At 41.8% G+C, this 23,237-nt stretch overlaps 1 protein-coding gene across 1 annotated transcript in view; it reads left to right on the top strand.

Moving 5' to 3' along the window:
* The window catches only part of ap1m3 (adaptor related protein complex 1 subunit mu 3), a 98,970-nt gene that overhangs the window by 56,557 nt on the left and 19,176 nt on the right, over nucleotides 1-23,237 (top strand). Inside the window, exons 5-7 of the mRNA XM_028810855.2 lie at nucleotides 3,018-3,165; nucleotides 16,129-16,255; nucleotides 19,046-19,188. Of these exons, the coding sequence (XP_028666688.2) occupies nucleotides 3,018-3,165; nucleotides 16,129-16,255; nucleotides 19,046-19,188 (418 nt within the window). The remainder of the gene's footprint in view (nucleotides 1-3,017; nucleotides 3,166-16,128; nucleotides 16,256-19,045; nucleotides 19,189-23,237) is intronic.

Here is a 23,237-nt window from a genome sequence, read left to right as displayed (position 1 = left end):
AATTGGATGCCACCTGGAGAAATCTACATGCATCCCCTCCAGTAGATGCTCTCTTTGAGAACTTTTAGCCACAGGCTTAGTCCACCACAGTATGCTAAGAAGCACCTCTGGGTGTCTTTTCTGCCTACTGCTAACAGGTGTGATGGACGGCCGGCTGCTCAACCCGGCTGAGACGCCCGAAGAGAAGAAAGATGGAGGAAGACACCTATTCAGGGACACTGCTTCCCCCAAGATTGCAGATGTTGAGTTCCCTGCAGCGTAGCAGTGCCCCAGATTCCCACAGGGCATCATGGACTTTGTAGTTCGGCTTTACAGCCCTACTGGGTACCGTGGGTGCCGCCAGGTGATGCTACCGGAAGACACGAGGGTTTATACTTTAAATATAGCCCAAGTCATGGGGTCGGAAGGACAGAAGTACTTCTGGGATGAAGAAGACAACTGTAATTCTCCATCTGGCCCGGAAGTGCTGACAAATCACGTGAACAAAAGAGGAGAAGCACTTCCAGGTCAAGAACTATATAAAGGACTATGGGATACCCAGCAAGAGAGTTGGGAGGGAGTGTGACAGAGCTTGCTGGGAAGTGTGGAGGAGAATTGTATTGTTGAGTTTGGTTTGCGTTTATTGTGGTGGTTGTGGTGCTTTGGAGGCACTATAAAAGAAGTAAAATATTCTTAGTGCTTTTAACCTGTGTCCAGTGTGTTAGTCTGTTGGGGAAAAGGTGAGCAATAGTGCCAGGCGTCCACGCATTTACACAGGATATTCAATGCTTTCACCCGATGTACTCGTTATATTAATTTATTTATTTATGTACAGTATGTATTTATCTTCCCGCCTTCGGCCACCACCCAACTCACACTGCACCCGACCTCCTTGGCCCCTCCCATAGGTGGTGAGCCCATGGGAAGGGGGACCCACGTTGCCTCTTCGGGCTGTGCCCGGCCGAGCCCCATGGGTGCAAGCCCGGCCACCAGGCGCTCGCCAATGAGCCCCACCTCCAGGCCTGGCTCCAGAGGGGGGCCCCGGTGACCCGCGTCCGGGCGAGGGAAAACGCCGTCCAAATTTTTTATTCGTCATAGGAGGTCTGTTGAACCGCACTTTGTACTTCGAAGACCTCCTCAATCCCAATAACATGCCTTCCAATGAGGAAGCAGAGCCTGGGGACTCGGAGGTGGGCTTCCCCATCTCTGGGACTGAGGTCACCGAGGTGGTCAAAAAACTCCTTGGTGGCAGGGCCCCGGGGGTGGATGAGATACGCCCGGAGTTCCTCAAGGCTCTGGATGTTGTAGGGCTGTCTTGGTTGACACGTCTCTACAACATCGCATGGACATCAGGGACAGTGTCTCTGGATTGGCAGACCGGGGTGGTGGTCCCCCTCTTTAAGAAGGGGGACCGGAGGGTGTGTTCCACCTACAGAGGGATCACACTCCTCAGCCTCCCTGGAAAAGTCTATTCGGGGGTTCTGGAGAGGAGGGTCCGTCGGATAGTCGAACCTCGGATTCAGGAGGAACAGTGTGGTTTTTGTCCTGGTCGCGGAACAGTGGACCAGCTCTACACCCTTGGCAGGGTCCTGGAGGGTGCATGGGAGTTCGCCCAACCGGTCTACATGTGTTTTGTGGACTTGGAAAAGGCGTTCGACCGTGTTCCTCGGGGGATCCTGTGGGGGGTGCTCCGGGAGTATGGAGTACCGGACCCCCTGATAAGGGCGGTTCGGTCCCTGTACAACCGGTGTCAGAGCTTGGTCCGCATTGCTGGCAGTAAGTCGAACCCGTTTCCAGTGAGAGTTGGACTCCGCCAGGGCTGCCCTTTGTCACCGATTCTGTTCATAACTTTTATGGACAGAATTTCTAGGCGCAGCCAGGGTGTTGAGGGGGTCCGGTTTGGTGGACTCAGGATTGGGTCACTGCTTTTTGCAGATGATGTTGTCCTGTTTGCTTCATCAGGCCGTGATCTTCAGCTCTCTCTGGATCGGTTCGCAGCTGAGTGTGAAGCGGCTGGGATGGGAATCAGCACCTCCAAATCCGAGACCATGGTCCTCAGCCGGAGAAGGGTGGAGTGCCCTCTCAGGGTTGGGAGCGAGATCCTGCCTCAAGTGGAGGAGTTCAAGATTCTCGGGGTCTTGTTCACGAGTGAGGGAAGAATGGAGCGTGAGATCGACAGGCGGATCGGTGCGGCGTCCGCAGTGATGCGGGCTCTGCATCAGTCTGTCGTGGTGAAAAAGGAGCTGAGCCATAAGGCAAAGCTCTCAATTTACCGGTCGATCTATGTTCCTACCCTCACCTATGGTCATGAGCTATGGGTAGTGACCGAAAGAACGAGATCGCGAATACAAGCGGCTGAAATGAGTTTCCTCCGCAGGGTGTCTGGGCTCTCCCTTAAAGATAGGGTGAGAAGCTCAGGCATCCGGGAGGGGCTCAGAGTAGAGCCGCTGCTCCTCCGCATCGAGAGGAGTCAGATGAGGTGGCTCGGGCATCTGATCAGGATGCCTCCTGGACACCTCCCTGGTGAGGTGTTCCGGGCACGTCCAACCAGGAGGAGGCCCCGGGGAAGACCCAGGACACGCTGGAGGGACTATGTCTCCCGGGTGGCCTGGGAACGCCTCGGGATTCTTCCGGAAGAGCTAGAAGAAGTGGCCGGGGAGAGGGAAGTCTGGGCATCTCTGCTCAAGCTGCTGCCCCCGTGACCCGACCTCGGATAAGCGGGAGACAATGGATGGATGGATGGATGGATGTATTTATCTTACTTTTAAATTTGTATTTTATAGACTTTTCTTTCTTCATCTTGTAAAGCACTTTAAGCTACATAATTTGTATGAAAATGTGCTATAGAAATAAATGTCATCGTTGTTGTTATTGATTGATTGGCTGTATTATTTATCCTGTGAGTCAGTATTCTTGTCTTTTATGTTTCTGCTGCTGTATGCATTTGAATTTCCCCATGGGATTAATAAAGTGTATCTGATCTAAATCTAAACTAATCTAATTTGTAATGGACAAATCTGCTATAAATGTCTCTACAGGTATATCACCCAACAAGGCCACAAGCTGGAGGTAGGAGCACCGCGTCCCCCAGCAACTGTTACCAATGCAGTCTCCTGGAGATCAGAGGGGATTAAATACAGGAAGAATGAAGTGTTTATCGATGTCATTGAGTCTGTCAATCTGTTGGTAAGAACAAACATATAAGGTCATCCATGTAGCCTTTTTTCATATAAAAGCAGAGCTGAAGTAATGTATTATGTGAAGTTGCTGTAGGTACAACTTTTGATCTATACTAATTAATAAAAGGCAAAGCCCTCACTGACTGACTGACTGACTCACTCATCACTAATTGTCCAACTTCCCGTGTAGGTGGAAGGCTAAAATTTGGCAGGCTGATTCCTTACAGCTTACTTACAAAAGTTAGGCAGGTTTCATTTCGAAATTCAACGTGTAATGGTCATAACTGGAACCTCATTTTTGACAATATACTGTAATGGACGGCAGCTTGATGGCCGTGGGAGGCGGAGTTGAGTGTCACGTCATCACACCTCCCACGTAATCACGTGAAAAGACTGTGAACTGAGTAAGGAGAAATGAAGGAAGAGCCGCAAACAGCGAAGAACAAAAAATTAATTAAACAATTGAGAAGGGAGCGAGTGAAGCATACAAGCATCTTCATAAGGGAAACAAAGCACGGTGTAAAACGTAAGTTTAAATTAAGTTTATTGAAACGCTCCCGTTGCGGATTGCAATAACATATTCGCGAGATAAAAGAACTCAGTAGGGAGAAATGAAGGAAGAGCCGCAAACAGCGAAGAACAAAAAATTCACTAAACAATTGAGAAGGGAGCGAAACAATAAGAAGCCAGCGAGTGAAGCATACAAGCATGTTCATAAGGGAAACAAAGCACGGGTGTAAAACATAAGTTTAAATTAAGTTTATAGAAACGCTCCCGCTGCGGATTGCAATAACATATTCGCGAGATAAAAGTTTAATGAGAAGACACGAGGTATAAACGAACCACACGCCGTAGCGCAACGTTAGGGGCAACAGTTTCAACCATTCTATGATCTGCTTCTCGCAACTGAAAGACGGCACATGGCGGATGTTAGCCGACTTGCTGACCGCAACGTTAGGGGCTTCAACTCTGGCGCTGACGATAGAGATTCGATTCCCGAGAGGGGATGAAGTGAGTGTGTATGCCTGATGAGCCCAGAATTAGGGAGAAACACGTGTCGCATACTCTTTGCATTATTTGAAAGTAAACTATTAAAACCATTCTATGATCAGCTTCTGGGAACAGAAAGAGGGCACGTGGTGGATGTAAGGCGACTTCCTGACCAACCACAAGCGTTACCTGGCAGGTAACCACCCATACAGTCAGATTGTGATTCAGAAAACGAATGACATGAATGTAATTACCACGATCTACATACTGTCAAATAAACGAAACACAAGCCGTAGCGCGACAGCTGTGAAAAGCGAGGTTCAGAAAAAAACAGATCCTTAACAAATTGTTATTGGTATACTGTATTTTCGATCCGTTTAAAAAGGTTTTCTTTTCTTAAAAAATTAAAAGCAGTGCTTCGCCGCAACGAAGCACGAGAATTTGGCTATATATATCTGCTTCTCACACTTAAAAGAGGGCACGTGGCGGATTTTAGACGACTTCATGACCAAACATAAGTGTTACCTGCCAGGTAGGGTTACCACTTTTAATACAAAAAAATAAGGGACGCATACTGCAGCGGGTGCCACATCCCGGTGCCAACACTTTGCAGACTGTACTTAAAAGACCCGCCCTCCTCACTGGACAGTTAAAAAGACCAATCAAACTAACGATGACGTCAAGTATTACCCAATCAAAACTACGAAAGGAGGCATCTTCATAAAATGCGTGTGGGATGATTTGCATGAGACGCTGCTTTAAAAAAAATGATAAAAAAAATACGGGATAAATCCCGTCCCGTATTGATTCAAAACGGGACGCGCAATTTCATTCTCAAATACGGGACGATTCCGTATTTTAAAGGACGGGTGGCAACCCTACAGTGCCAGGTAACCACCCATACCATCAGATTGTGATTCAGACTAGGAATGCAATGAATGTAATTACCCCCGATCTACATACAAGGCGAAAGTCTTGCAACATTCAAAGATGATGGTTTGGGATAAGTACACCATAGAACATAAAAGAGCTTATGAAGCCTTGAACCAAAAAAAGCAAGATCTCAGAGATCGTAAAAAAAAAAAAATAGGAGGTAATGTCGTTTTACTCGCTGTAGATTTTAGTCAAACATTACCAGTTATTCCACAAGGGAGACCAGCAGATGAACTCAACGCGTGTTTAAAATCCATGCTTCTCCCACGCTCGGTTATATGTCGCGTGTTCTCGGGTAGGTGCACCAAAAAATGTATACATTTAAGCATGTAATGAGCAAACAAAAAATGAGGTATACCCGAAGGCACTGCAGTAGTACTTAATGTTACTTTACTTCTTAAATGTTAATGTTTTACTGTTTAATAATTTATACGCTTCTTATATGTTGTTCAAATTCTTTTATCAAAATACCAGTGACAGCGCAATGCACGATAACATGGAGTGAATACACCATACGCATCCGCCCACGGCCGCCCTGGTGTGCGCAGATAGGAGTTGATTCTACAATAAAATAAAATAAAAATAAAAACCCAGGATTGTTTCCTGCCTTGTGCCCTGTGTTGGCTGGGATTGGCTCCAGCAGACCCTCGTGACCCTGTGTTCGGATTCAGCGGGTTGGAAAATAGATGGATGGATGGATGGATATTACTGTTTAATAATTTATATTTATATGAAATGTGCTTCTTATATATTACTTCATATTCTCATATGATAATGATGTTAATGTTGTTTATATTGATTTCTATGTTATTGAAACTGCATGTATGTGTGTATATGTATGTGTATATATATATATATATATATATATATATATATATATATTATATATATGTGTGTGTATACATATATATGTGTATATATATATATATATATATAATATATGTGTATGTGTGTGTGTGTATATATATATATATATATATATATATATATATATATATATATATATATATATATATATACTACCAAAATACCCGCGCTTCGCAGCGGAGAAGTAGTGTGTTAAAGAGGTTATGAAAAAAAAAAAGGAAACATACACATATATTATATATATATATATATATATATATATATATATATATATATATATATATATATGACAGCAACACTCATAACAATGACAACACAATTACATTGACAATCATGTTACGTTATTTTTAAAATGTTTCCTTTTTTTTTTTCATAACCTCTTTAACACACTACTTCTCCGCTGCGAAGCGCGGGTATTTTGGTAGTATATATATATATATATATATATATATATATATATATATATATATATATACACACACACATACACATATATTATATATATATAATGTGTGTGAATGTATGTATGTATATATGTATGTCTATATTTATATCTATATATATATATATATATATATATATATATATATGTAGATATGTAAATTTGTATATGTATATATATATATATATATATGTGGATGTGTATATGTATATATATGTATATGTAGATATGTGTATATGTATATATATGTATATGTAGATATGTGTATATGTAGATATGTATTTATATGTATATATGTGTATGTATATATATGTTTACATAACCTCTTTAACACACTACTTCTCCGCTGCAAAGCGCAGGTATTTTGCTATATGTATATATATATATATGTGTCTGTATGTGTGTGTATATATATATATATATATATATATATATATATATATATATATATATATATATGTGTGTATGTATGTATGTATGTATGTGTGTATATGTATGTGTATATATATGTTGATATATGTATATATATATGTGGATGTCTATATGTATATATATATATATATATATATATATGTAGATATGTGTATATGTAGATGTGTATATAAGTATATATGTTTATGTATATATATGTTTACATAACCTCTTTAACACACTACTTCTCCGCTGCAAAGCGCGGGTATTTTGCTAGTCATCTCATAAACTAGGGAACAAGAATGAGACTGTATGGCATCTTCCTCAGTACAGATTTTTTACAGTGACTTTATCCACTCAGTTTTTTTTTTTATAGACAGCTGATAATGTTGGAAAGGCAATAATAATAATATTAATGGCAGTCTTCACGTTCATGTGATCTTTAATGGAAACACATTTAATAGTTAATTGGGATTTTTCGTTGCAGCTGGATGTGTTTTATGTCATGCTGGCCTTGTATTGGTGGGTCTGTGTGTGTTTGTGTATGTCTGTGTTTCTGAATGCACTGTAATGGACTATTGTCCCATCTAGTGTGCCATTCTACCAGGCACTGGACTGACACTACTGGAAAAAAAAACTGGATGGATAAATGAAGAGTTAAACAGAAATGAGTCAGATATACATCTTTCATTATCGTACCTTGTAACCACTTAATCCAACAGTAGCAAAATGACAGAAAAGAAAATTAGAAAAGAAGGGTGATTGTGGTTAAAAATATCATCCATTAAGCAAAAAGTAGGAAGAAGCACCAAAAATGAGAAAAATCATGAAAAAACTCATAACAGAGTATAGCTATGAGGTGGTGTTACCATTACATCTCAAAAATGAGCTCTCTAAGTTCACAGAAAGAGAAGGATGCTACGTGATTGCCACAGTCTGAGACATACCAGTGATGCCACATATAGAATAGCGTTCAAGCAGAGGACTGAAACAGCAAGGAGGCCTATCCTACTTCAGTTCAGTCCTATTAAGCCCATTGCGGCACTTCCTGTGTGATTTTGGGCTATGCAAAAAAAAAAAAAAAACTGTATTGTATTGTATATGAAAAAGTGTGGGACCCCCTCTTAATTCTTTGGATTTTTGTTTCTCATTGGCTGAGCTTTCAAAGTAGCAACTTCCTTTTAATATCTGACATGCCTTATGGACACAGTAGGATTTCAGCAGTGATATTAAGTTTATTGGATTAACAGAAAATATGCAATATGCATCATAACAAAATTAGACAGGTGCATAAATATGGGCACCTCAACAGAGATATGACATCAGTACTTAGTTGAGCCTCCTTTTGCAAATCTAACAGCCTCTAGACGCTGTCCTCCTATAGCCTCTGATGAGTGTCTGATTCTGGATGGAGGTATTGTTGACCATTCTTCATACAAAATCTCTCCAATTCAGTTTAATTTGATGGACAGCCTGCTTCAAATCGTCCCATAGATTTTCGATGATATTCAAGTCAGGGGACTGTGACGGCCATTCCAGAACATTGTACTTCTCCCTCTGCATGAATGCCTTTGTAGATTTCCAACTATGTTTTGGCTCATTGTTTTGTTGGAATATCCAACTCTTGCGTAACTTCAACTTTGTGACTGATGCTTGAACATTATCCTGAAGAATTTGCTGATATTGGGTTGAATTCATCTGACCCTCGACTTTAACAAGGGCCCCAGTCCCTGAATTAGCCACACAGCCCCACAGCATGATGGAACCTCCACCAAATGTTACAGTAGGTAGCAGGTGTTTTTCTTGGAATGTGGTGTTCTTCTTCCACCATGCAAAGTGCTTTTTGTTCTGACCAAATAACTCCATTTTTGTCTCATCAGTCCAAAGCACTTTGTTCCAAAATGAATCTGGCTTGTCTAAACGAGCATTGGCATACAACAAGCGACTCTGTTTGTGTTGTGAGTGCAGAAAGGGCTTCTTTCTCATCACCCTGCCATACAGATGTTCTTGGTGCAAATTGCGCTGAATTGTAGAACGATGTACAGATACACCATCTGCAGCGAGATGTTCTTACAGGTCTTTGGAGGTGATCTGTGGGTTGTCTGTCACCATATTCACAATCCTGCTCATATGCCACTCCTGTATTTTTCTTGGCCTGCCAGACCTGCTGGGTTTAACAGCAACTGTGCCTGTGGCCTTCCATTTCCTGATTCCATTCCTTACAGTTGAAACTGGCAGTTTAAACCTCTGAGATGGCTTTTTGTAGCCTTCCCCTAAACCAGGAGACTCAACAATCTTTGTTTTCAGATCTTTGGAGAGTTTCTTTGAGGATCCCATGCTGTCACTCTTCAGAGGAGAGTCAAAGGGAAGGAAGCCCAACTTGTAATTGACCACCTTAAATACCTTTATATCTCATGATTGGACACACCTGTCTATGAAGTTCAAGGCTTAACGAGCTCATCACACCAAGTAATCAGCATTGAGCAGTGACAGACATTCAAATTAGCACAATGACAAGGGGACCCACATTTGATGTTCCTAGGAAATGAAAGACATACCACTGGTATCTTTATTGTTGAAAGGAGAGTCAATTATTATGCAGGCTGAGAGGGGGTCCAAAAGTTTTTCATATGACTGTAGCTTTCTTGAAGCTGAAGCCAAGAAGAAACAACCATATGGTGGTGTGGTTGCATACCCTTTAATTAAATTCCTAAGTGATTGTGCAATTCATCATGTGGCCTGAATGTCAGGACTGTCATGAATTCTGCATCATGTAATGTTTTGAGTTGGGTTGCTATGATGCCACTCGTTACTAGGGGCTGTGTCATGCATGTATGTCACAAGAGTGTGGTGAGTATCATAATTATGCTCAGCATTGTGTGCATCCATCCATCCATTTTCTAACCCTCTGAATCCGAACACAGGGTCACGGGGGTTCTTCTAAATAAAGGTAACACTCAACAGCAAGAGGAAAACAGTTTCTTCAGCAGTTTCGTTTTTGATTTTGGGTTTGTCTGGAGGTCCAAGGTCCATTATAATGCAGTCATTGACAAAGTCACAGTTCTAAAGACCTAGTCCAGCTGGTCACCCACCCTCTCTTGGATATTATATAGTATAATTTTATGTTTGTGCTGAGTGGTCTAATAAGAAGACACATTTTTTTTCATTCTTGGAATGCAAGGCTACCCGTATTTCTACGTTTTCTCCATGGACAGGAAAACAGCTTAAAGCAGACCATAGTAGTATACCAGAAAGAGAATGGGGGCAGTGATAGGTCATAATGATTGTAATACCAAGTTCAGGTAATCAGTATTACTAAGCAGGTATGCCAGGCTAAAGTAGTTGTGACATTATAGCCTCAACATGATGGCAGCACAGCACAGTACCACCTGAATGAGCCCAGCAAGATACATCGTAAGCATTAGCTTTACACCAATAAATAATTGTCAGAGTTTACACTGGAAAAGAAAATACAGCATAACAGCTTCAACTCTTTTGGGAAGGCTTTGCACAAGGTTTAGGAGTGTGTTGATGGGAATTTGTGACCAGGAGAGCATTGGTGAGGTCGGGCCATGTTGTTAGACGAGAAGACCTGGCTCGCTCGCAGTATCTGCTCGAATTCATCCCAAAGTTGAGATCATGGCTCTGTGCAGGCCAGTCAAGTTCTTCCACACCAAACTCACTCCTCCATTTCTTTATAGACCCTGCTTTGTGCTCTGGTGTGTGCCCAGTCATGTTGCCATCCCCAAACTGTTCCCACAATGTTGGGAGCATGAAATTGTCCAAAATGGCTTTGTATGCTGAAGCATTAAGAGTTTCTTTCTCTCGAACTAAGGGGACAACCCCTGAAAAATAACCCCATACCATAATCCCCCCTCCTTCAAACTTTACACAATGGCACAGTGCAGTCAGGCAATTACCGTTCTCCTGCAACACCAAACCCAGACTCGTCCATCGGATTGTGTGATTCCTCACTCCAGAGGATACGTCTCCACTACTCTTGAGTCCAGTGGTGGGCAGTGGGCTTTATGCTACTGCATCTGATGCTTTGCATTGCGGTTGGTGATGTCAGGCTTGGCTGCAGCTGCTCAACCATGGAAACCCATTCCATGAAGCTCCCTCTCTACACAGCACTGTTCTTGAGCTTTTGGAGGTCTGTAGCTGTTGACTCTGCAGAAAGTAAGGCAACTTCTGCACACCTCAGCATGCGCTGTCCCCGCTCTGTGATTTGATGTGGCCTACCACTTCGTGACTAAGTTGCTGTTGTACCTAGTTGCTTCCACTTTGTTATAATACTACTAACAGTTGACCGAGGAATATTTAGTAGCGAGGAAATTTCACAAATGGACTTATTGCACAGGTGGCATCCCATCGTGGTACCACGCTTGAATTCACTGAGCTCCTGAGAGCGACCCACTCTGTCACAAATGTTTGTAGAAGCCGTCTGCATGCTGAGGTGCTTGATGTTATACATCTGTGGCCATGGAATTGATTGGAACACCCGAATTCAATGATTTGGAGGTGTCTCCCAATACTTTTGGAAATATAAATGTATTTAACAAGGTTCTGGACTTAACCGGAGGGTGGTTTCTTAATTTTCCGACTTTCAGCCATTAGTTTCCGCTATTGGCCTCACACGTGTTATTCCATGCTTATCAGTTTACAAATTGATAGTGAGCCTGGGAATCCAGAAAGACAGCCACATGCGAGTCCTGTTCACTTATTAATGGATTTATACCTTACCATTTTTCTTATTTTTAAATAGTAATCTCAAGGTAAGGTGGAATTATGTTGGATGGGGATTGGTTATGTTTATTTGTGTATTTTACGTTTGTTGATACTTTGATTTTTGGAATGGGCTGTAGCAGAGTCCAGTTTTTGTTGTTTTAAGGCTGCTAATAACACTTTATGGACTGAATAAACATCAGGAAAAGAGACTTTGTTTTTTTACTGTTCTCTTTGTCTTTATGATTTTGTTTTGCAGTTCTCTCACCCAGAATTGTTTGGACTCTGGACTGCATTTTTTTTCACCGAGAACTGTGTGTTCTTTTTAAAGTAAATTATCTTAATACATAATTCGCCTGCCTCCTCACTCACTCACTCACTCACGTCCGTCCGAAGCCTTCTGCGCAGTCGCCTTCTGCGCAGCTGCCCGAAAAACCTTACGAGACCGACATCCAACCCCCAACATCGCGGCAGGCGGCGGATTTACGGCCGCAAAAATTCAAAGAGAGAGGCGACTTCGATTAAAGCTCTAGAGGCCTGAAAGGCGATTTCGACTACAGCTCGAGGCCTAATTACGCATTCTGATTCAATTACGCATTCATCCAATACACCTATATCAGGCTTGTGGTGCTTATTCTTATTACTATTCCATATTGTACTGGAACATTCATCATTCAATATTATACTATAGGCCTGGAAAATTCATCCACTAACAGTACAAGCCTGTACAGTAATGAGTAAAGCGGACTACAATCATTACAAAACAACTTCTTCATTACTTATCATTTGTTCTTCATACACTGGTGACACAAACTCGTGCCCGTTTCATCTTACGTTGTCGAAACGGGTTCTTTGTCTAGTTGTGGAATAAAAGTCTACCTTTTTTGTACATCTACCTCACTTATTTCACCCTTGGACCCAGTTTGTCCTGAACTACTAGCAGGCCATCTGCTCTGGTATTCAGGTTGTGACAGTAGTGAATATTCAGTTTGGAAATGATGCTGGGACCAAAGGGTCAACGCTTATACAAGCATGCAGATCATTCCACAACTTTGTATTCTTGTACCTGCTGTAAAAGCTAAACCTCCAACTGCTGTTTTACTGATCCTTAGAATCTTTGATACACTGTCATGTTGTTATATTAATGCATTCCCTGGTTTGTATGTAATGGTAATTACACCCAAGTAAGTAGGGCCTAGGCCATTTAAGGCTTTATATAGGGGTGATGATTTTGAAATGACTCCTAAGCATGACTGGAAGCCAGTGCAATGACTTAGGAGTTATGTGGTAGTACTTTCTAGTTCTTGTAATGATTCTTGCAACAGCAGTTTGTATTAACTGGAAACTGCATGCGGGACACCCTGGGAATAACACATTATGTTAGACATTCCCACATGAGGTAATTCCCCAACTTCCTCAAAGTTTAGAATCCAGTTGTCCCTCAAAAGGTTACATCACTCGTAGAACTTCTGCATTCATCTCTTCCTTTTATGATAAACTAGCCATCTACCGTGGCTCCACCCACATAATAGTGAAAGAGGACAATGAGGCTCCATACTCTTGACGTCACGCTTCCCCCTCCACTTGGCCCGCAGCCTCTGTCTTCGGATTAGCGTGAATATGTCACTCCTGCAAGCGAACTATGATTCTTAGTGCGATGAGAGAAATTGCAAAATCAACCCAGAATGTTCGAGCAAATTATAAAAAAAAAACGATCACAGTCCGATAAGTAGTTCTCTCATTCGCTAGTTAAGCGGAGGTGAGGTACACGACCCAAGGCTGGCGTATGAGTGAGAAAGTCCTGCCCCCCATCCCCTCAGCCCTCTACAAATAAATCTGTGCCGCAAGCGAATTGTGATATTTAGCGTGATGAGAGAAATCTCAAAATCAACTGGAACGTTCAAGCAAATTATAGAAAAAAAACCCGATCTAAATCTGTTAAGTAGTTCTCTTGTGAAAAGTGGACAGACAGACAGATTTTATATATATATAGAGAGAGAGAGAGAGATGGAAACAGATATGACACGGACTCCAAGAAAAACACTTGCACTGCTGTATGCTCCTAAGTGAAATATTTTTATGTCATTTGTTGCAAAGACTAATGGGCATGGGAGGTATTATGGAAATGTGTCAAAGTATGTAAGGGTTAGTGTCCTCGTGTTAATTTGTGTATGGTGGACCCACCCTTCCCCAAACCAACCACATACTTTACTAAAATGTTCAAATTAGGTTTAATTTAAGGAAATGCGTTTTAAGCAAATGTGTAGACAGGAATGCAAAGCTTCTATTTATACTGATTCAGTGGAAGACAGAAGTGATGGTAGAAAGTAGACAGAGGGAAAAAGTGAACATCTGTTCTTTACAGCGCGGTGTATGACACGTGGCATATTAGAAATTAAACCCGCTTGACTTGCAAGGATATTTCTTCCAAGCAGACAAGGGTGCCGTGTGGTAGCAGGAGAAAGCACTTTCTTCCCAAGAGATGTTAATGAGTCTCGAGGGTTAGCAGTGGATTTGCGAACGTTTGCTGTGCCGTGTGCTCTGCCAGTTTAATAGAGTCTCAAGGGATGAGATGGGATGAAAGGGGGAGGATCACAAGTTTTTTAATGTTGGGAACTGTTTGCCAAGGCCCAATGAGACAGCACTGTTATTTAGTTTTTTGTGATATCCCCTTGTGTGTGTGTTGGGCTGCACAAAAGTTCTTGCACTTTTGTTTCTGATATCCAAATACATCTAATAGTTACCAGCAGCAGTCACTGGTGGAAGAATATGACATGGGCCTCATGTGAAAGTAACTTGCAGTAGTGTTTCCACCATCTTCAGAGTTTAGTGCTGGAAAATTACATGAATTACTAGATACGGTAAAATAAGTATTACCAAAGACTTCCCTTGAAAGAAACCATTAGGGAATATTAGAGAAAATTAAGTGCCATGGTGTACCGCAACAAATTCTGCCAAGCAATAATCTGCTAAATAAGAGTGCTGGAGTCCCAGGCTGCTTACAATTTTGCTACTGGAGTCTAGGTTTCTTCAGCTTTGGTTCAGAAGATCAGAGGCATTCTTGGACCCTGGAAGCCATCAGATTATATTGTGAAGGAGCAATTTACAGGCATGATCTGATAGGGAATACTGAATACAAAAAGATGGTCTCCGATGCCAAGGTTTATTTAACTTAAAATTGGAAGGAAAGGGCAAGATAAACAGAGAATTGTGAGGGGAGGCAATGGGAGTAAAAATGACATGGTCACGTGACGATGCAGGCCATAAGTGGTACTTGCATTTTTTTTATCTCATTTAGGGAAGAGGCCGCAATAGGGGGGAGCCATTTGGTTTTATGCCAGGAAGAGGAACACCTGATGCAGTCTTTGCATTGGGACAGCTGACAGTGAAGCATCGAGAAAAACTGAAAGGTTTGCATATGGTATTTATTGATTTGGAGAAGGTTCCACATCAGGGGGTCTGACAGAATATATGAGGTTTAATGATGATCAGGATTCAGAAGTTAGTTAGTGGATAAATTAAAATATCAAGGATCAGTGGTAGCTTGAGATGGACAACTAGAAGCAGAGATAACCCATAGAGTGTACTATGGAGGGAACAATTGGAAGAAGGTGAAAGGTGATCGAAGAATTAAGGTTAAAGGTAAAGTTTTTAAGACAGTGGTAAGACGAGCTATGATGTGTGGAGCTGAGACAATGGACAGTAAAAGCGCAGGAGAAGAAGTTGAATGTGGCAAAAATGAGAAGGTTGAGGTGGATGTGTGGAGTTACAAAATAAGGACAGAATAAGAAATGAGACAATCAGAGGTACGACAAAAGTGGAAGAGATATTTAAAAAAGTACAGGAAAGTAAGTTGAAGTGGTATGGACAAGTGATGAGGACAGACGAGGAAGATGTGGGCAAAAGAGTGATGGGATTGGAAGTCCAGGGGAAGAGAAAGTGAGGGAGACCAAAGTAGAGGTGGATAGATGAAGTAAAAAGAGATCTGAAGAACATGGATCCGACTACAGACAAGGTGCAGGACCAAGCAGTATGGAGAAGGTTGATCAAGCACATCGACTCCACATAGAAGTGGGAAAAGATGAAGAGGAAGAAAACATGGGGATTTTTTTCTCAGAGGTTTTTAAAGCAACATTGATAAACGGGGTATGTAGTTCCTCATGTCCCACGAAACTTATCCCCAAGAAATTAGATGCAGATTTTTAAGATTGTGGTGTCATCTTGATCTTAGGTAGTACTTTTTAAAAGACGTCTGTGAGAAAATGCTGCACATATAAGTCCTGTATTTCTTTACTCTGCTGCCCAGACTGCCTTGGTCTTTCCAAAATAGTATAACACCAACAGCTCAGTGTAATGATGTATAGTGTTGTTAATCTGAGTGTGAATTTATGTTTTCATGCAAACAAATTGCAACGTTTGCCAACAAAAAGGGCATTTTGAAATGCAGGACTAATAAAACTGAAAGTAACGGTTAATGTTTGAGTGGGAATTATGGTCAGGATTAGTGGTATCTGGGTAGTTTGTGTGTTTTTTTTTCCTTAGTTTATTTACTGGCGTGAGTTTTTCATTTTGGTATTTGACTATTGTATGTGTTTCTTTCAGGTGAGTGCAAATGGAAGTGTGCTGCGCAGCGAGATTGTGGGTAGTGTCAAGCTGAAGGTGGTTCTATCAGGGATGCCGGAATTACGACTGGGACTCAATGACAAAGTTCTTTTTGAGATTACAGGCCGTAAGTGATGAGTACAGAGGTGCTGAGCACTTGGAACATGAGCCACTTTAAAGATGTATATCATCAAGTTCAAATTAATTATTATGTGCACATAATACATTTAAATTCTTACTTGCATATCTCCCCTAGACAATTGATAATTGTATACAGTCATATGAAAAAGTTTGGGACCCCCTCTCAGCCTGCATAATAATTGACTCTCCTTTCAACAAAAAAGATACCAGTGGTATGTCTTTCATTTCCTAGGAACATCTGAGTACTGCGGTGATTTCTGAAGAAAGATTTTTAGTGACGCAGTATTTAGTTGTGTGAAATTAAATCAAATGTGAAAAACTGGCTGTGCACAAATGTGGGTCCCCTTGTCATTTTGCTGATTTGAATGCCTGTCACTGCTCAATGCTGATTACTTACAACACCAAATTGGTGTGATGAGCTCGTTAAGCCTTGAACTTCATAGACAGGTGTGTCGAATCATGAGATATAAAGGTATTTAAGGTGGTCAGTTACAAGTTGTGCTTCCTTCCCTTTGACTCTCCTCTGAAGAGGGACAACATGGGATCCTCAAAGCAACTCTTCAAAGATCTGAAAACAAAGATTGTTGAGTCTTCTGGTTTAGGGGAAGGCTACAAAAAGCCATCTCAGAGGTTTCAACTGACTGTTTCAACTGTAAGGAATGTAATCAGGAAATGGAAGGCCACAGGCACAGTTGCTGTTAAACCCAGCAGGTCTGGCAGGCCAAGAAAAATACAGGAGCGGCATATGAGCAGGATTGTGAGAATGGTGACAAACAACACACAGATCACCTCCAAAGACCTGCAAGAACATCTGGCTGCAGATGGCATATCTGTACATCATTCCACAATTCAGCGCAATTTGCACAAAGAACATCTGTATGGCAGGGTGATGATTCATTTTGGAACAAAGTGCTTTGGACTGATGAGACAAAAATGGAGTTATTTGGTCATAACAAAAAGCGCTTTGCATGGCGGAAGAAGAACACCGCATTCCAAGAAAAACACCTGCTACCTACTGTCAAATTTAGTGGAGGTTCCATCATGCTGTGGGGCTGTGTGGCTAGTTCAGGGACTGGGGCCCTTGTTAAAGTCGAGGGTCAGATGAATTCAACCCAATATCAACAAACTCTTCAGGATAATGTTCAACCATCAGTCACAAAGTTGAAGTTACGCAGGGGTTGGATATTCCAAGAAGACAATGACCCAAAACACAGTTTAGAATCTACAAAGGCATTCATGCAGAGGGAGAAGTACAATGTTCTGGAATGCCCATCACAGTCCCCTGACTTGAATATCATCGACAATCTATGGGATGATTTGAAGCAGGCTGTCCATCAAATTGAACTGAACTGGAGAGATTTTGTATGAAGAATGGTCAACAATGCCTCCGTTCAGAATCCAGACACTCATCAAAGGCTATAGGAGGACAGTGTCGAGAGGCTGTTAGATTTACAAAAGGAGGCTCAACTAAGTATTGATGTCATATCTCTGTTGGGGTGCCCACATTTATGCACCTGTCTAATTCTGTGATGATGCATATTGCATATTTTCTGTTAATCCAATAAACTTAATGTCACTGCTGAAATCCTACTGCGTCCATAAGGCATGTCAGATATTAAAAGGAAGTTGCTACTTTGAAAGCTCAGCCAATGAGAAACAAAAATTCAAAGAATTAAGAGGGGTTCCCAAACTTTTTCATATGAATCTATCTATCTATCTATCTATCTATCTATTATATAGCGCTTTTCTTTCTATCTAATCCTGCCAACTACGCTATCTATTATATAGTGCCTTTCTATCTATCTCTTTTACCATTCCTTTGATGGATTGTGCCTAGTTTCCACCGCTGCTAGGACAGGCTTTTGCCTTTTGAAACCCAAGCAAGGGGAAAGTGTATTCAGAAATATGATGGATATCCAGTTGAATGAAGAAGTATACCACTAATGCCATTTACTTTTGTTTGTTTATAATAAAAATCTTGTTAGAGTTTTATTAATTGAAGCCTTTTTTGTCTAAATCTACAACATCTGGTACAAGTAAGGATCTGGCTTTGGAGACAATTTTGGAGATGGCTTATGATAGAATGCCATGTCAAAAGGTCTGGAGATGCATGAGAGAGAAAAGAGGGCTGGAGAAGTGTGTGAGGATTGTCCAGGATATGTATGAGGGAGTGAGGACCTGGAGTCAGGGTCACAGACAAGAGCCCAGTTAGAGGAGGTCTGCACCAGGGATCTTCTTGAAGTCCTTACCTCTTTGACCTGGTTATGAATGTGTTGAGTCATGGGATAAAAGACCATTTAGTATGTGAGTACTTATGCAATCATTTAAGTCACATGTGCACCTAAGATTACACTTGAAATCAGTTAGTAATATTAAATCGGTGTATGTATTGTTCAGAGTATAATGTGTGGAAGTCACTAGGTGGCAGCTGAAACCTCCATGTCTGGCACCATCGATACTCATGGTCTAAGCTGGTTTTACTAATTCTAATGTTTGCTTGAACAAGAACCTCTTGACCAAATCTGCATGCTATACACCAATTTGCAACCACATAATTGGTTGTTTGGAGAAGCAGGTTATTGTCTTATTGTCCAAGTGGACCTAATAAACTGGCTACTGAGTGTATATAGTATAGGCAGTAGGTATCAGAGTACTGTACAGTTATTACATTTATTGTATGAGCAAGTAACCTAAAATATATATTTCTTTAAAAATGAACTTTTTTTTCCAAAGTTAAAGTTCAATGTAAAAACAGTGTACTATTTTTATTTTGTAGGAGACAAGAGTAAATCAGTGGAACTGGAAGATGTGAAATTTCATCAGTGTGTCAGACTTTCCCGTTTTGAAAATGATCGCACCATTTCCTTCATTCCTCCAGATGGAGAGTCAGAACTTATGTCTTATCGGCTCAATACACATGTAAGTAAGAAGCCATCCTCTGTGCAAATCTGTCCAATTTAGTGATCAAAAAAGACCCCCCTCTGCTACTCCCACAGACACTGCATGCATTGACAGCACTTGCACTTTCTTTCTGTATACTTTGTGTCACGTTATATAGTTGTTTTATTGTGAGAACTGTCGTATTGTCACAAAAGTGTTCTATACTGGCCTGCTAGGTTCTTTTCTTTATCGGTGAAAAAGAAGAAATGCCTTTAAACTGTGCCTTAGCTCATTTACCTTGTTTTGCATGCACTCACCCTGGGATCATGCTTCTGTGAGTATAGCTTCACCCAGTTTTCCGTTTCAGTTACTGTGAAGTGAACTTATTTGTCCCTACCAAATGGTCCTTAGGTCGTTCATGCTCCTCCTCAATGGGAATGGTAGGTTCTTTGCTGTTTATTCTGCATCTTTGTAGGGATAACTGTGACTCTTTATGGCAGTTGACTAATGTGTACTACTGCGCTTTACAGTACAGAGATTCTCTCCTTGATGTAAGGCTTCTCCATCACACAAGTTGGGTTGTGTCACCAGAAACTGAACTTAATTTGTGTTCTTCCTGGGTGCTCAGAATGATTATCAGATAGTGTCCAGCGAGAGAAAATACTCACCTAGTTGTAAGGACAGGGCTAGTCTCTGTTTATTAAGTCAAAGTTCACTTTCAGAGACCATATAAAACCTATATTACAATAGGTAAGAGGTCATCATACGTGTTTACAAAGTTTAATATGGATGAGCAGAGATGAGACCATATCTTGAATAACACACATCCATAAACCTCTTAGGCCTTCCTCTTTTCCTCTTACCTGGCAGCTCTATCCTTAGTACCCTTCTCTTATTATACTTAGCATCTCTCCTCTGCACATGTCCAAACCAACGCAATCTCGCCTCTCTGACTTTGTCTCTCTACCATCCAACCTGAGATGACCCTCTGATGTCCTCATTTCTAATCCGGTCCATCCTCGTCACACCCAATGCAAATCTTAGCATCTTTAAGTCTGCCACCTCCAGCTCTGTCTCTTCTTTTTCAGTCAGTGCCATCGTCTCCAGCCCATATAACATAGCTGGTCTCACTACCGTCCTGTAGACCTTCCCTTTCACTCTTGCTGATATGCGTCTGTCACAAATCACTCTTGACACTCTTCTCCACCCTGCCTGCACTCTCTTCTTCACTTCTCTTCCACAATCCCCGTTACTCTGTACTGTTGAACCTAAGTATTTAAACTCATCCACCTTCGCCAACTCTACTTCCTGCATCCTCACCACTCCACTGACCTCCCTCTCATTCACACACATGTATTCTGTTTTTGTGGTCCTACTGACCTTCATTCCTCTCCTCTCTAGAGCATACCTCCACCTCTCCAGGGTCTCCTCGAACTGCTCCCTACTTTCGCTACAGATCACAATGTCATCAGCAAACATCATAATCCATGGGGACTCCTGTCTAATCTTGTCTGTCAACCAGTCCATCACCATTGCTAATAAGAAAGGGCTCACAGCCGATCCCTGATGTAATCCCACCTCCGTCACTCCTACCGTAGACCTCACTACTGTCACACTTCCCTCGTACATATCCTGTAAAACTCTTACATACTTCTCTGCCACTCCCGGCTTCCTCATACAATACCACAGCTCCTCTCAGTCACCCTGTCATATGCTTTCTCCAGGTCCACAAAGACGCAATGCAACTCCTTCTGGCCTTCTCTAAACTTCTCCATCAACATCCTCAGAGCAAACATCACATCTGTGATGCTCTTTCTTGACATGAAGCCATCCTGCTGCTCACTAATCATCACCTCACTTCTTAATCGAGCTTCCACTACTCTTTCCCATAGCTTCATGCTGTGGCTCATCAATTTTATCCCCATGTATTTACTACAGCTGTGCACATCCCTGCTGTTACAAAGTAAAATTCAAAAAGCTAGCCGGTCATTGGCCTCTAAATGTGGTCTGATGGATTGTACAGGTAGCAGTAGGCCCAGATTGCAGCTCAGGAAATCAAATAATTTTCTAGCTTTTTGCCCACCCTGGAATATAGACTGAATTGAGACACAGCTGAAACAAAGTCCTGGAATCTTTCTTAAGTCTGTTTTTGTTAACAGGGACGGCCTTGTGTACCAATGAAAGCCTAACCGAAAAGGGCTCTGCATTTTGTCCTACAACCACTTTCCTCTCAGTGACTATTTACAACTAAAAATGCAAAAACAACTTTAATCATACTGACTAAAATCTGCCACTGATTCATCTTCCTTCAGCTCACTTTGTACACTTCAGTTTCATCATCAAACGTATCCCCGTAGTGACATGTTACAGAAGAACTTGGATAGCAGACAGGCTTGGGCAGAGTTTTGGCAGATGAAATTTAATGTCAGTAAATGTTAAGTATTACACATAGGAAGGAAAAATGTGAGGTTTTGAAAACACAATGGGAGCTTTGAAAGTTAAAATAACACCTTATCTATATTACTAAATGAAGGTTGTATATATGCACGGATGTCAGATGCACCGAAAGCGCACGCGTACTGCGCCTCAGCGCCCCAGAGTCAAACCCAGCGGCTTCCCAGAGTCAGTAGGTGGCGCCCAAACAACATAACACAACCTGTAAACTAAAGTTCACGTCACAATGCAACCGCTGCCCGAACGCGAACACCACCGTATATACAACCTTCGTTTAGTGATGTTTGTATATATTCATGGAAGAAGCACCGAAAGCGCACCCGCACTGCGCCTCAGCACCCCCGAGTCAAACCCAGCAACTTCCCAGAGTCAGTAGGTGGCGTCCAAACAACACAACACGACCTGTAAACTAAACTTGAGGTAAAGCGTGCACGCCAGGTTGTGCATTCGTTTAGTAATGTAGCCCTCCAAGCCCGGATCCGCCGCCATGGTCACTTCAGCATGCGAAACCGCCGCCGTCACCAAACGACTTCTGGCTAACGACAGTCACAGAAAAACAAAAACGAGACCGCATGTATAAAAACAATGAACGCACGTGCCTACAACGCGCTTCTGAAACACCAGAACCAGATGAGTCACGGCTCCAAAAAGAAACCGCTTTAGTAGAAATATATTTATTTAATTAAATGAAAACATTCCCAGAATGCACTCACCCTCCATGATTTTTCTTCCCTCCAAATATCAGAGGGAACAGAAAGTGATTGCCAATCTTGGATTTGCGATTCTTTTGAGAATCGCGGGTTTGCTGGCGAGAAAGATAGTGGACTCATCACTGTCAACTACCCGACAGTGTTCAGAAGCCATCAAGAAGGCTAACAGAATGTCAAGTTATATAGCACCTTGATGTGTGCAGTACAAGTCACAGGAGGTTCTGCTCAAGCTTTATAACACACTGGTGAGGCCTCATCTGGAGTCCTGTGTGCAGTTTTGGTCACCAGGCTACAAAAAGGACATAGCAGCACTAGAGAAGGTCCAGAGAAGAGCGACTTGGCTGATTCAGGGCTACAGGGAATGAATGATGAGGAAAGATTTAAAGAGCTGAGCCTTTACAGTTTGAGCAAAGAAAGATTAAGAGGAGACCTGAGTGAAGTGTTTAAAATTATGAAGGGAATTTAATGTCAGTAAATGTAAAGTATTACACATAGGAAGTAAAAATGTGAGGTTTGAATACACAATGGGCGGTCAGAAAATCAAGAGTCCACCTCATGAAAAGGATTTAGGAGTTGTAGTGGACTCTAAGCTATCAACTTCCCGACAGTGTTCAGAAGCCATTAAGAAGGCTAAGAGAATGTCAGGTTATCTAGTGCCTTGACATGGAGTACAAGTCACAGGAGGTTCTGCTCAAGCTTTATAACACACTGGTGAGGCCTCATCTGGAGTCCTGGGTGCAGTTTTGGTCTCCAGACTACAAAAAGGACATAGCAGCACTAGAAAAGGACCAGAGAAGAGCAACTAGGCTGATTCAGGGGGTGAGGAAAGATTTAAAGAGCTGAGCCTTTACAGTTTGAGCAAAAGAAGATTAAGAGGAGACCTGAGTGAAGTGTTTAAAATTAATTCTAGTGGATCAAAACTAT

Source organism: Erpetoichthys calabaricus, chromosome 10 (assembly GCF_900747795.2).
Source record: "Erpetoichthys calabaricus chromosome 10, fErpCal1.3, whole genome shotgun sequence".
Taxonomy (NCBI): Eukaryota; Metazoa; Chordata; class Cladistia; order Polypteriformes; family Polypteridae; genus Erpetoichthys; species Erpetoichthys calabaricus.
This window is presented reverse-complemented; position numbering and strand designations above follow the sequence as displayed.